The sequence below is a fragment of the Clytia hemisphaerica genome, unplaced genomic scaffold (genome assembly GCF_902728285.1).
Source record: "Clytia hemisphaerica strain Z4C2 unplaced genomic scaffold, Clytia hemisphaerica genome assembly, whole genome shotgun sequence".
Classification (NCBI taxonomy): Eukaryota; Metazoa; Cnidaria; class Hydrozoa; order Leptothecata; family Clytiidae; genus Clytia; species Clytia hemisphaerica.
In genome coordinates, this window is record NW_027104215.1 from 189,843 (window position 1) to 204,042 (window position 14,200).

A 14,200-nucleotide genomic window follows, 5' to 3' on the forward strand; every position below is an offset into this window, starting at 1 on the left:
AATATAGAAAAATGATAATTGTTTATAAATACATGTTTCTTACAAACAGGTGTGCTTCATATGCTTAGCCTTCCCTATATAATAAAGGCAAAAAAAGTTGTCTCTTCTTTTGTAAAATGATTTTTAAAAAGCTGAAACAAATTTTGAATCTTTAAGTAAATACAACTGTTACTTTGTTTACAAATGATTCTTTAGAGTAGAAAGTGCATTGCATATTGTATACTGATAAAAACACGTTGTGAAAAGAAATAGATTAACCAAAGCTGGTTGTGATCCTGTATGCCTTTCATGCCATTCAAAAAGTAAATAAGTTCCTTTCTGTTTGGGTTCTATAAAGTTCCATTATTCGGTATCTAATTATTGTAAAGCATCTATTTTCATCCAATCATAAAAACAATTTGTTCTTTCAGAATTAAAAATTAAAGTTTTAATGAATTGACAAAAACTTGATGGTTTTTCTGGTTGGCTATGGCAAATCATGATTCATTAGATTATGATCAAGTTCATCGAGATGATTTTGACATTGACGATGGAGGGAATGATGAATTGGATGACGAGAAACTTCAAAACTTAATTCTTGATAAAGCACCACCACCTGAAAGGTAGATTATCGATAAAGATTCACATTTTTAATTTGATGTCGACAATCTATTTTATTTGAGTTGGAGTAGCCAAAAAGCAGCAAGAAATTTGATTCATTGAAGGAGAGTCAATAGGTCTTTGACTTGGCAAATCCAAACTAGAGGAGTTTTGGAATTTGTAAACAAACTGTATATAGAAGGACACAAATTCAAACTGATTCAAAGCAAATGTCACATTGTGAAATAAAAAGTGAAAACAAATATAACCAATTTCAATAGCATACCGTAGCGAATCTAAAAATAGACATTGATTTTTCTGTTTGACCGAAATTCAATCCCGTCAACCTTTGCGTTAATTATGCTTGCACGCAAATTACACTCAATTACAAAGGAAAAAGTAATAACTTTCCCGACTTTTGAATTAAAACAAAAAAGGATTGTGGGATTGAATTTCGGTCAAATGAGAGAAGTAATAATCGTGACGTTTGCACGACGAAGCGCTATTGGTTTTGTGTTGTTTTGCCACTTGAAATAATTGTTTTATGACATGATTGTCATTCATGCAATGTTTATTTTACTACTGTTATAATGTTCCTTTAATTAGCTTTCCATCTAGAAACAATAAGTGAGCTTTTTTAAGCCTTTGCATTCTTAATTTTTTATTATTAAATTTATTTCCAGGTGGTACCATGGGAGACTTGGTAGAAAAGGTGCAGAAGAGTTTCTCCTTAAAAACAATACACCATGTGCCTACCTAGTACGTGAAAGTGATCGCAAACCTGGAATGTATTCCTTGTCATATCTAAGCTCAACCAAAAACCTCAGTCATTTCCGTATAACCGCTATATGTGGTGACTTTTATATTGGTGGACGAAAATTTCAATCCCTACAACACTTGATTGGTTATTATTCAACTTATGGTAATTTGGTAAAGAATGAGAAATTACAATCACCTGTTGCATCGTTGGAACCTGTTCATTTGGCGTATCGCGTTGTTGCTAAATTCCCATTTACTGGATCAACTGATACTGATGAACTAAGGTATGCAATTTTTTAATTGGTGTAGCAACCTTCTATTGCAATAAGGGAGTGTACACCTATTAACCCTTAGCGGTGGAGGCAACTGTTAAGGAAAATACAAGGGAAATTCTCTCATCATGACAGCAGTGTAGACAAAAACTGTGTGGGAGTGCTCTTGTGAAAAATGTAAGATACCGTTGCATTAAAGTGGTAAAGTAATGCACTCTACTGTATAGACTTGGGAAGATATCTCTAGAGTTTTGGTAAGAATCTGCTTAGTTGGATTTAGTTGTAGCCTAAAAATGCAGTGCGCAGAGATCAAGTCTTCTTTTTAAATTCATTACTAGTCCCCTAAAAAGCTTTTATATCACATTAGCTTCAGTTTCAATCAATGCAATGATTCCAGACATTTTTGACATTCTTTGACAATGGCAAATTCATTATTCCTCTTATAACACTGTTACTGTAATTTGCATTAAAAATTGAAAGATCAAAAATAAATTCAGCACCAAAAATGATACTATGCTGAAACATGTTTTATATATCATCCTTTTCACTATCAGAAATCCAACTTTCAAATCCTCGTTGCCAAGGCAAAAGGGAAAATTTCAAAATTAGTATCAATAGGAAAGTGGCAATTTTTCTATAAGATGAACCTTTGACAACGAAATTCAGCCCTGGGTCATATTTGGATCAATCTCTCCTCTATGAAATGAAAGGGCTAATTTCATTGTCAAAGGTTCATCTTATAGAAAAATTCTCAATAATGCTAAGAGACTCATTTTGAGATTGTTCCTTCTGCTTTGACAACGACAAAATACTTTTTGAATTTCAGTTTTGTTGCTGGAGATGTATTTGCTGTCCAAAATGAGATTGATGATGACTGGATGTGGGTTGTTTCACAAAATGATAATAAAAGTGGTCTGGTACCTAAAGCACTCACAGAGGCCTTGGGTCCGGATGCTGATCCCTTTGAAGGCCAAAGGTAACCTTTATTTCCTCGTTCAAATTACTAAAGGTGCAATCTCAAAAATAGTACCTTACAAGATTTGAAGTTTTACTGTGGTGGTCATCTTTGAGATTGAGATTTCCCTTTTTTCATGTAGAGAAATAGTCAATGTTTTCATATGACAAAAAAGGCCAATCTAAAAGCATAACAGAATTACAAGATTTCCAATTTTCCAAGACATTTATTTTGACATTGAACCTTTAGTCATGTGGACGACGATTTGAAAACTTTTGACTTTCAAAATAAGAATTTTGCACCAAAGGTTTAATGTAATTTTCAAATAATACTTGAGATAAGAATAAGGTATTCAATTCAATTCAATGTATAGACCTAACGAAGTCCTGCACTTTTTAAGTAGTTCGAAATATTATGTGTAATCTTTAATCATAATGATTGACCATTACTATTTCTTATTGAATTGAATAAAACTTTGACTGTTTCATAAGTGTGTTAAACATATCCTAATTGTTTCGTTTAATGACATGTGGTTTGTCCGTTTACTACTCCAATGCCCCTTATACAAACCAACAAAGGTTAACAATAAACTTATCAAACTGTAGCGGTGCGATCAGCTTTTGAGTGACTGGTTTTAAAAATACAAGGAAAGTTCTTTCCGATAATAAAAATGAGAAAAATATAAGATACTCTTGCATTGATGAGTCCTGGGAAGGACGAAACACGTGTCTGCGGATAGATGTACTCTTGCATTGAAGGTAAATTCATTACCAGTCCCCTATTAAGCCTACCGCGTCGCTAAGGGTGATAGGTGTATTGACACTGTATCATGTTTTCTTTTAGCTGGTTTGTTGCAGTTGACAAGCATGATGCAGAAACCATTCTCATGAACTGTAAGCCTTTTTTTTACCACAATACCCTGTTTCAATTTCGCTGTCATCAAGGCAAAAGGTCCAATCTCAAAATCAGTGTCTGAGGAAACTAAGAATTTTTCTGTTTTGCTAACTTTAAATTTTGAGATTGACCCTTTTTCATGTAGATGGGATCCCCCTCACTATGAAAAAAGGGCCAAGCTCAAGATTTAAGGTTAGCCAAACAGAAAAATTTTCAGTTTTCTCAGAGACTAAATTTGAGATTGAGCCTTTTGCCTTGATGGCAGTGATTTCACCCCTGGAATTAGGGGAATTATTATGAAACCCTTAGATATCGCACCTCAACATGGTTCAATATGATAGTCAATACTCATAACAATAAAGAAGAATGTTAACCAGGATTGAAGAATTGGAGAATAACCACATGGTGGTGGGGTGCTTTTAATAGTTTTTGGTTTTTATGGTCTTTGGCGCTCTTGGTATAATCTGTCCATAGCTAGTGTGGGTGACTTGACGTAGTATGATGAATAAACAGCTTATTGAATACCTTTTGGACCTACCCCGGTGGGGTGGAGGTCCTATAAATTAACCTCTGTCCGTTCGGCCGTCCGTCCGTTCGTTACCAGCTTTTCTCGAGATTGAATCCATTGAATCATAGGAATCTTTTGATTTTTGGTACAAAGGTGCAAAATGGTAGTGGCCAAAATGTGACGGAGCCCGATTTTCAAAATAAAATTTTTTGGGGCAAATTTGGGCCAAAAACGGCTAAAAAACGGGTTTTTTGGACTTTGTGAAAAATTGGATAATTAATTCTTTCTGATTTTTTGCATGAAAGTAGGGTACCATCATAGGTCAAAGATGGCTCAAGCAGATTTTTCCAAAAAAAATTATTTGGCTTAAAAAACGCATGTTTATTTATAAGAATCACTATTAATAAGCATACATCAATGTTCTTAGTCAAATTACTCAATTTTTTTATGAGATAGATGTTGTTTTTTTTTTGCTCACGAGGGCTTACTTTTAAAGAATATGTGTGTTTAGACATGAAATTTTGGTTGCTTTGCGTGTTTTTATAGAAAAACTGGCCAAATTCGATATTTTTTTATAAGCACATTATCAATTACTTAGGTATTAGCTTTTCTCGAGATTGGCTCTTTCATTCTTTATGATTTTTTGCACAAAGATGCATAACTATAAACCCTCGAATGTGACGGAGCCCGATTTTCGAAAAAAAAATGTTTTTGGGCAAATCTGGGCCAAAAAACGGCTAAAAAAAGGGTTTTTTGGACTTTGTGAAATATTGGATCATTGTTTTTTTCTGATTTTTTGCATGAAAGTAGGTAAAAGATAGGTCAAGCAGATTTTTGTAAAAAAGAACTTTTTTTATGAGATAGATGTCTTTTTATGCTCACGAAGTCTTGAATATGAAAGAATATTTCAAGAGCATGAAATTTTGGTTTCTAAACGTTTTTTTTTATAAGAAACAAACGACTAATTTTAATAAATCGTCAATATTTGTGTTCTGAATGATTGTTTAACGTTCATGCTCACGTAGATATCAATTATTTATGTGTTATTTGCATAACCAGGTAGGTCTATAAAAGTATCACTTGTTCTGGTTTGGTTTCAGACAGATTTACGTTTTGTTTATACATTTTCCTTGTTTTGCACTGTAATGTTATCAATACATTCGATTTTTCTTCTTTTTTTCAGATGGAGAAGTTGGTAATTTTATAATTCGCCCGAGTCAAAATCAAGGAGACTATTCATTATGTCTAAGGTAAATTGTCTGAGATGCAAAGCTTTGCTTTGACCAACTGCAGTATCTAATGACGTCAAATGGCCGAAGAATGATTGATAAGAGTTCATACTACACTTTACTCTTTTTTTTTATGATGACATTGGCCAAAATAAGAATATGGTAAGAATGCCAGCATCATGGAATTTGGCAACTGAACCAAAGAATGCCATTTTTAGAGCATTTTACCATTAAATTGCCAATTATTCCCCCAGAATACTGTAAGAATATTTCAGGATGATTTTCATCCCAAAAAGTTAAGAATATTCATGATGAATTGGAAAAACACCATTCTTATAAAAAAGCGTGTAAATATCACAAGACTTTTAAATTGGAAATTTTCTTCTTGATTTGTCAGAGAACGCACACAAACACTACGATTCTTGATCAAGCGTACTGGACAACAGTTCAGTCTTGGTGGTCGTTCATTTAACAGGTATGTTGTTACTATATTGGAAAAAAATAACCATTTTACTTTCTTCTCCCTGGGTTGATCCATTCAGGTTCATTTACCCTTAATTCTTCTCTTTTTACAGAATATTAATTAGAAACTTAGTAGATTAGGGTTTTACCAAGGATTGCATCAATGATGGATAAAGAATTCAGTTAAGTGCCGGAGGTCTTAAAACTTATTCATTCATTTCCCATGCGATAGTCAATATTTAACTTTTAGACAGTTTTTTCGATTGTTTTCACGGGGTTCAAAGCCATTCGTCTCGGCAAATTAAGAGCTGAATGGAACTTCGAAAAGAGTGGGTATTTGAAACGGGGACCCCTGGTTTTAGGTGCTGATGCCTTGACCATTCTGAAGGTAAGAAATGGATAAGTTGGATGTCATTTGTATGGTCTCTGTAATGGTTACCCTGCCCTTTTTGTGACTGGTTGAACTGTACTGGAACTCACTGCAGGTTTTAATAACAAAACTTTCAATGAGGTTTTCTCTGTTATTTTTTTCCCTTTTCTTTTATCACTCTAAAGTACTGATGCGATAAAGCAAGGAGATGCAGTATGTTTTAATATTCACAGTTTTCTTTTTTGATGAAATCCCTTCAATTACTGATGAGAAAAAAAAAGTCTTTTAAAGCCGTCAATAAACAGCAATTTGAAATTTTTGTTTTTTCGAGAAAATGAATTGGGTCTCTATCTTCAACGGATTACGTCACTTTAAAACAAAAGGAATATTTTATAAACTTGAAATTTTCATTACTTTTCGAGAATAAATGAAGGGGGTCTCCATTTACACTTTGTTTCGCTTTAAACACAAAAGCAATATTTTAAAAATATTAGAAAACAAACTCCAAGAAAACAATTAAAAAAATGAAAGTAATGAAAAAAATTGAAAAAGCCAGGTGAAAAAATGGGACTTTAAATAAGAAAGGAAAAAAACGAAAAACATCCAGATAGTTCAGTGTTCCTGTGATTTGTGACAGGGTTTGTAGGACAGTTTTAAATGTTTAGAGAGTGTAAAATTCACTTGTTTTCGCATTAGAATTTTCTAAAATTCTTTTTGTTTTTAATTTAAACAATAAAAGTAGTGGCAAACGCCCGGACGTTATTTTGGGTGCTTCTGTATAAAACATTACGTCATGAATATCATGAATTCTTTTGAGCTTGTCATAAGTAGAAACATGAATTCGGCCCAAATAGAAAACATCTATTTCTACTCCCATAAACATGACACTAATTCCATTTGTCTTGTAGCAAGAAATTGGCCTCTTTTTATAGTAAAGGAGTTTTTATTTCCTTTTTCTTACTGTAGAAACTTGACACATTAATTTCAAGAAATGGATGATAGTGGGCTGTTTTAATGTTTTTTGTCTTGAAGGATTTACCACCTTAACTTTGAGAATGGCTGCTAATTGCTGTTGCTTTGTAGCGAGATTAGACACGTTAAAGTACGGAATTTAGAGAGGTGGCTACTTATTTCCTAAGATACTTCCCATTCCCTTATTATTACAGCAAAGAATTGATACTTCAAAGTTTGTATGAGTAGAGGCTTTGGATTCATGATATGCACCACTGGAGAGTCTTCTGAGAACTTTTAAATTTTTCCACTCAATACGTCACTTTTTCTATTTTTTAAGTAAGGTATTGGGTGGAAAATTTTAAAAATTCCCAGAAGACTCTCTAATGGAGTGGTGCATATCATGAATAGAGGCTAATTTTACTATGAGGTCATTTTCAACTATGTTTTTTTACAGTATCGAAGACATAATTTCAAGATATAAGAAGGAACAACTGGCCGAAGGTGTCTCGCTTAGTCGTCCGCTAGAGAGGGTAAGCAAGGCAAATACACATTGTCAAGAATTTTTATTCAAATTTTTCAATAACAGATGTCACAGTATAATGAATTATTATGGTTAAATTAACTGTAAGAATTTTATTTAATTTTGTAAATGCTTATAGAAGGACCTTTACAGGCGACAGTCCCCTTTCTCTACTGCAAAGGAACACAGACTTAAAGTCTATTTCCTACCGAAGACGGTAATAAATTGAGACCTCTTTTAAGTGCAAAAGTAGAATTGTTCAGGAATATACATACTGAAATCTTGTAGTAAGTTTAATAAAAATTCTGACAAGTGCTCCACATTTCAAACCAAAATCTTGCATTTCAATGAATTTCTTTATTTCGGTCGTTATTGAAGAAAAACGAGGAAACTTCATATCACATAATGACTTTAAGACCATGTTTACACGTTACTGTTCCGTTTCGCTCCGGTATAATTTCCGTTATAGATCGAGAGTGTTCATATTGGTTTCAGATTGTTTAAGAGCAAGAAAACGGAGCAGTTACGGTCCGATGAAAAAAAGTGGAGCGAAACCGATTCGATCTGTCTTGCTTTGTAACGTCTTCTTTTTTGATGTTTCGAATTTTGACGTTCACACTTGTTTTGGACCGTACGGAACCGTAACGTCTGAACATGGTCATGAAACTTATGGTCTGGTTCATTTTTCTTCATTTGTCTTCACAGGTCAGATATGAGCCATTTCTAAGGAACGCACAAGGCTCAATGAGGACTCGTGAACAGCACAACGGTGGCCTTCCACGTATACCACCTCCACGGTTGAACTCGCGTCTCTCCGATACTGGATTTGTCACCAAGAGTGGATTCTTAATCAAAAAGGGTAAGAGCCTTTGACGAATTTCTCAAGCAAGAAAAAGTGAGCCTTTGAGTTTAAAGTCTTAGAGACCAATTTCTCAAGCAAGAAAAAGTGAGCCTTTGAGTTAAAAGTCTAGAGACCAATTTCTCAAGCAAGAAAAAGTGAGCCTTTGAGTTAAAAGTCTAGAGACGAATTTCTCAAGCAAGAAAAAGTGAGCCTTTGAGTTTAAAGTCTTAGAGACCAATTTCTCAAGCAAGAAAAAGTGAGCCTTTGAGTTTAAAGTCTAGAGACGAATTTGTGCCCCTTTTGGAATGACGAAATCTTGCAATGAATTTTTTTTTTTCAATTTTGCGTTGGTATGGAAACCACATGGGTCACGTGTTTTAGATTGGGAAAGAAGTGGCTTCATTTCTCATCAAAGAATTTCTTCTCTCGCTCCGTCGGCAGGGATTTTTCTAAGTACTTTTTTATGCCCGTATACCGGCCAAAATACTCGATCTAAGAGTTTTTGAGTTTTTGAAACTCAATACAAAATAAATGAGATTTTTTCTAGCGAAATTAACCTTTTTTGTTGTTTATGAGCAACAATAACTAATTATTATCTACGCAGTTTTGGGAGCTTCGCCCTCTGAACACTCATAAACATAAGACACACAGCTTCATCAATGTACAGCTTTGCTGAGCAAGTTCCCAGCTCAGGCATATTAGTACAATCTAAGTTTACAAAAACGGCCCCAGCTCAAACTGGTCCTAACTCTTCCGCCTTAGCAAGATTTAGAATTCAGTTGATCTTTCGTCAACCTAGGGCTGTAATACACACCTTTCAACCTTTAGCGGCGCGACCGGTTTTTTGGAGGACTGGTCATTACTCATCCATCCTGTTTAAACTAACCTCTATAACCTCTTATTACTTAGTAAATTTTTATAGAGAGACCGATAAAATGTTAGTGTCCTTTGTGAATGTTATTGACAATTTTGCTTTTATATTTCCATTCCTGTAAGTATCTGGCACTCAAATTGACTATGATTTTAGACTCCCCTAATTCTTTCTTCATTTCTTTTTCCTCACCCATGGGCTGGCATCTTAAAGTACTTTTTTTTGTCCCACGTAATCTTTCTTAACTTATTTATTTTGGTATAAAGTTTGGGAAGTTTTTAGAGGTTGTCTCCTCCCTTCTTGTGGGATTTAGTCCGCCCCTTCCTCTCTTCCCATCCTGTTATATACAGTCTATACGGTTTTCTTATAAATACTGTCCGTCTAATTCACCGAAAAACAATTGGTTGCCGTCAAAACAACATTGATGGAAGGGTTTTATGATCATGTTCAGACATGGTTTAGAAAAATAAACGGTTTAGAATCGCCCCGGTATGATATTTTGTTATGGACAGGAAGTGCCCAAACTGATTTCGGAACGTTTCGGAGCAGTTCTGATTTTATAGCGATTTTTATACCGACGAAGAGGAAAATTTCGGGTTTTTTTGTACCTGCCGTACGCGTTGCGTCGCGCCTGCTGAGAATGGTTGTTAATGCCCTGGTTTCGACTGTGGTTGCAATATTATGAAAAATGATATCTTCCAAAAATTGTGAAAATGCCTGTGATTTTTTTGACGTTTCTTTCTCACTGTTTCAAAGGCTCTCACGGCTGGCCGTATCGTAGCATTTAGTAGCATAGTAGCATTTTACATAAGTGTTCCCGTTTCATCTCAGACACATATTTCATATCGGGACAGTATCCGCATATTGTTATATTATGCTGATATAAGCAAAAAAATGTTTTTCTTTCCATCTTTCTGACCAATCTTGCTCAACATCCTTGTCAATCCAATGTGAAAAAGCTTGTGAATTAAAATTAATGAGTGAGCAAACGATATCACTTTTATTTAAAAACAAAACCTTAAACGAAAAAATTTAGTACAAAAATTTACTCAGAAAACGAACAAAATTGTCCTGAAATTATAGTCAAGTTCGGAATATTCAAAGATGAAGAAACCCAGTAACTTTATTGGTAGTTCCGAGGCTGCATGAGCTTTCGGTTTTTGATATTCAGCCAGTCTGGCAAGCTCGTCAATAGAAAATCATCAAATAAAAGCATCCATTCCGATTAAGCGCTCCGTTTAATCTCAATACAGTGTTAAAACACTCATTTAGTTAGTTGTTGTTTTTATTGTTCAGAAGAGAGGAAGTACAACCTGTTTAAAAAAAAAGACCTTAAATAAAGATGACTAAGGCCAGGAGTATGTATTTTTTTAAGGCGGAAGTTACGCATTATACCATATTGCCATTTTGTTGCTAGTAAAAATATTTTTGAAAGAAAACCCTTTATTCATATATATATTTTCTATTTGTATTTGAAATCTACTTGCCCTTTTTTCTTTCTCTCTTTTCTTCTTCTTCTTCTTCCTCGTATTTTGTTTATGTTTTGCGTGTTTTGGTCTTTCAGTATATATACCGTATGACAAGGAAGTTCAGTTTTGTTGCTGGTTGTACTCCTTGAGAAACCTGCAGATTATCTAAGAGTCGACGAATTGTACTGGCGATAGAGATTCATTCATTCGTTTTCGTTCATTTCGTAATTGAATGGCAGTATATTAAATAGCACTACTCTTAAGAAAGGGGAACCGATGATTTGTAGACCGAAAAAACCATATTTTCATATCGAAATATCTGCTGCCTTTCTTTGCCTTACTGGATCCATTTATGTGATCACGCATTAACTTATCCCCAAAGAAATTGATTTTCATAATGGCTGGTTTTCTTATTACCCTAGGCAATCGTAACAAATGGAAACGGTTATACATGGTGCTGAAGGGAGACGAACAACAATTGTTATACTTTGAAAATGAAAAGGTTTGTATACTGTATACTCTCTGTATAATTCTTAATCCTTTTTGAAGCACACCTCGAAATGACAAGACAAGTTAAACCCGTTTTACACTTTTTCCTCACATTCACATTACATTTGAGGTCGTTACTCTTAGGTTCCAAATAAACGGGGGGTTTCGAATAAACGGGAGGGGGTTGGAAAATTTTCGAGATTTTAATAAACGGGGGGACCTAATTGCCGGGGGGTTGGAAATTGTACTTCTGAAAACCCAAAAATAAGGTAAATATAGGCTAAAATCAGGCTATTTAGAGCAAAATAAGGAGCCTTCTCTTTGACAGCTGAAAATATTCTTAAAAATTAATAAACGGGGGGGGGGGTCCTAATAAGGTCCCCGGAGGGATTGGAAAATTTTCGAAAAATTAACAAGCGTTTATTTGAAACCTAAGAGTACAGTCCTCCCTGTTACATTGAGGACTTTCGAAGGCTATAGGGCTATAAGTTTTCAGAATTATTTAATGAGGGATAACTAAAGGGTAACAACCCCCCTAAGTTGAAGCGACTTTCCCAGCCCCCCTCCTTAAATCTAGGGGAGAAAGTTATGGGGTAGGTTTCCGAAACTCGCTAAAAAAATTAACACTGGATGTCTTTTGATACATTTTAATACAAAATGTTTTTATTTTCTTTCAGCGCGCTAAACCCAAAGGATTATTCGATTTAAGTTATGCATCAGTCTACACAGTACACGACTCGCTGTTTGGAAGGTAAAGCCCTGTTTTCACTCACTCTATTCACACATGAGATTTGGGTGGCCGAGCAGTATATTAGTTCTTTTTCGAACTCATCAGCACTGGGTGCTGCAACCCAGTGGACAGCTTCCTTGAACTACCAAACCACTTGTGGTTCAAAGCTGAGAGAAAATTGGATAGAAGAGAAATTCCCTACGAGATTCTTTATTGATTTGTTTGGAGCCAAACTTTACTGTCCATACATATATAAACTATCATCGCACCTTTGACTTAGATTTAATTCAAAATCCACTCTCAATAAACAATCACTATTGAGAAGATAGAAAGCCTTGCGTTTTATTTTGGGAGAAGAAGACGGGCTAGAACTGTTTCGCTAGTAAGTAACGGAGCTCTTTTCTTTCAGGCCGAATTGTTTTCAAATAGTGGTTCGAGCGTTGAACGAAACACAGACACACTTCTTGTGTACAGAAACCAGCGATCAAGCACAAGTAAGCTTTCAATCACAATATCTTCTCTAAAGCATTTCTTTCCCAGAATTTCATCACATTCCCAAAGATGTAAATGCTTGCTTTTGACTCTCACTAACAGAAGAGCTAGTTTGTTCGAATTATTGAGAGGTTTGAATCAAGGAAAATATTTAGGTTTAGTTAATCAGTGCTGGCTGGCGTTAAATATCGAAGTCTATTCCTTTTACGTCCTAGCTAGCACACAACATTGTTTTGACGTCAATAAAATGTTCACAACGTCCATATAACGTTAGATGAACATTGAAACAACGTGCTGAAAGATACAAAATCTCGATGCTATTCGATCGTATGGACTCTAACTCATGCCCATTCCTCTTGAACAGCCTCTAGCGCAGTTGAATCTCAATAACTCGAGCATGCACGGGGAACGCATATTTATTCGAGTCAAGGAGTAAGGTTCATAAGGCATTGTTTAACTAAAGAGACGAGAAAACTTATTCAAGTTTAGGAGACATTCGATTTATAGAGGTTACGAGTTAAAGAGACTCTAATGTAAAATTATTTTAAACAACTTGCTTTCATTACAAAACTCTATTGCTAAATGATTATTTTGTACACGTTTTTAAAGGAATGGTTAGAAGCAATCGGTCCATTTTGCGGCTCCATGAACAAACAAAATCAGCGGAAAATCTCACAACAAAACGCCATCAAAGAATTACGAAGTCTGGAAATTACCATATGTCACGCACAGAAAATACCTGTCAACAAGCTCCCTCATCCGTACTGTGTCGTCTCGCTGAATGATATTAAGACGTGTAGAACGCAGGCTAAGGAAGCACCGGAACCAGTTTTCGACGAAGAATTTAAATTTGAGTAAGTTAGGGTACTGTATTTTAATGGAATGAAATATCGCAGGGTAAGATAACAGATATCTTATATAAAACACTAGATAGAGCTCCGTCCCTATTTTTTTTATATAAGATATGTATGGGCAAGACGTAGATTTCGTGAATGCGAAAAAGAAAGATCGCTCGTCCATTCTGTACTGTCAGCCTAGAGGCACGCCTCCATTTTATATATCATAAATTGATTGGAAAACAATTTGAGTTGATTTCGCCATAAATTGACCAGACCTCTCCTATATAGATAATATTCTGTTGAAATTGGACCAGGGTGAGAGTTGACGCTCTCTAAATCGACGTTCTACCATTCGATACGCTCCCTTATTCAATGAAAATCCAATTCCCTTGAAAACGATATTGAAAACGATTAACTGTGGTGATGTATATTTTTCCATCATAGAGACCTACCAAATGACATCACATCCTTTACCGTATCAATGTACACGCGGAAGACTGGGCCCTATACTAAAGATAAAGAAATGGGTGAGTAAAAGTCAGCTAAGATCAATTTCTTGCATTAGGAGAAATTGTTTAAAGCTAACTAAACGGCACCTAAGGGGAGGTCGGAATATGCTGACATTGCGAAAACATTGAAGTTCTTTATAAAAAGAATCATCAAACCAAAACAGCGCGCGCAAACGTTAGTTGATTGTTCTTTTGTTGATGGTCTTGCAAAATCAGGAAGCAGCTTCATATACTTTACTGGAACTAATTTTCGCGGGAATTAATTTAACCACAATTTAAATACAATTTTTCCAATTTTATCGAGAAAAAAAATGAAAAATCCCTAGGAAAATGAAAGAAATTTGCCCAAAAAAGGGCAAAACCGCAAATATCAGTTCCCGCGAAAATTAGTTCCAATAATTTATGTTTAAAATTAGCTTCAATTGATAAGGCTTTTCAGTCGGTGTTGATCCACTTGA

General features: G+C 35.0%; 1 protein-coding gene across 1 annotated transcript in view; it reads left to right on the forward strand.

The window, feature by feature from the left end:
* Positions 1-393: 393 nt before the first annotated feature.
* The window catches only part of LOC136815702 (ras GTPase-activating protein 1-like), a 31,878-nt gene continuing 18,071 nt past the window's right edge, over positions 394-14,200 (forward strand). Inside the window, exons 1-13 of the mRNA XM_067072143.1 lie at positions 394-602; positions 1,263-1,622; positions 2,437-2,586; positions 3,409-3,458; positions 5,151-5,217; positions 5,594-5,671; positions 7,437-7,512; positions 8,208-8,361; positions 11,106-11,185; positions 11,850-11,923; positions 12,312-12,396; positions 13,004-13,248; positions 13,678-13,760. Coding sequence (XP_066928244.1) covers positions 469-602; positions 1,263-1,622; positions 2,437-2,586; positions 3,409-3,458; positions 5,151-5,217; positions 5,594-5,671; positions 7,437-7,512; positions 8,208-8,361; positions 11,106-11,185; positions 11,850-11,923; positions 12,312-12,396; positions 13,004-13,248; positions 13,678-13,760 — 1,636 coding nt within the window. The 5' untranslated portion in view covers positions 394-468. The remainder of the gene's footprint in view (positions 603-1,262; positions 1,623-2,436; positions 2,587-3,408; positions 3,459-5,150; positions 5,218-5,593; positions 5,672-7,436; positions 7,513-8,207; positions 8,362-11,105; positions 11,186-11,849; positions 11,924-12,311; positions 12,397-13,003; positions 13,249-13,677; positions 13,761-14,200) is intronic.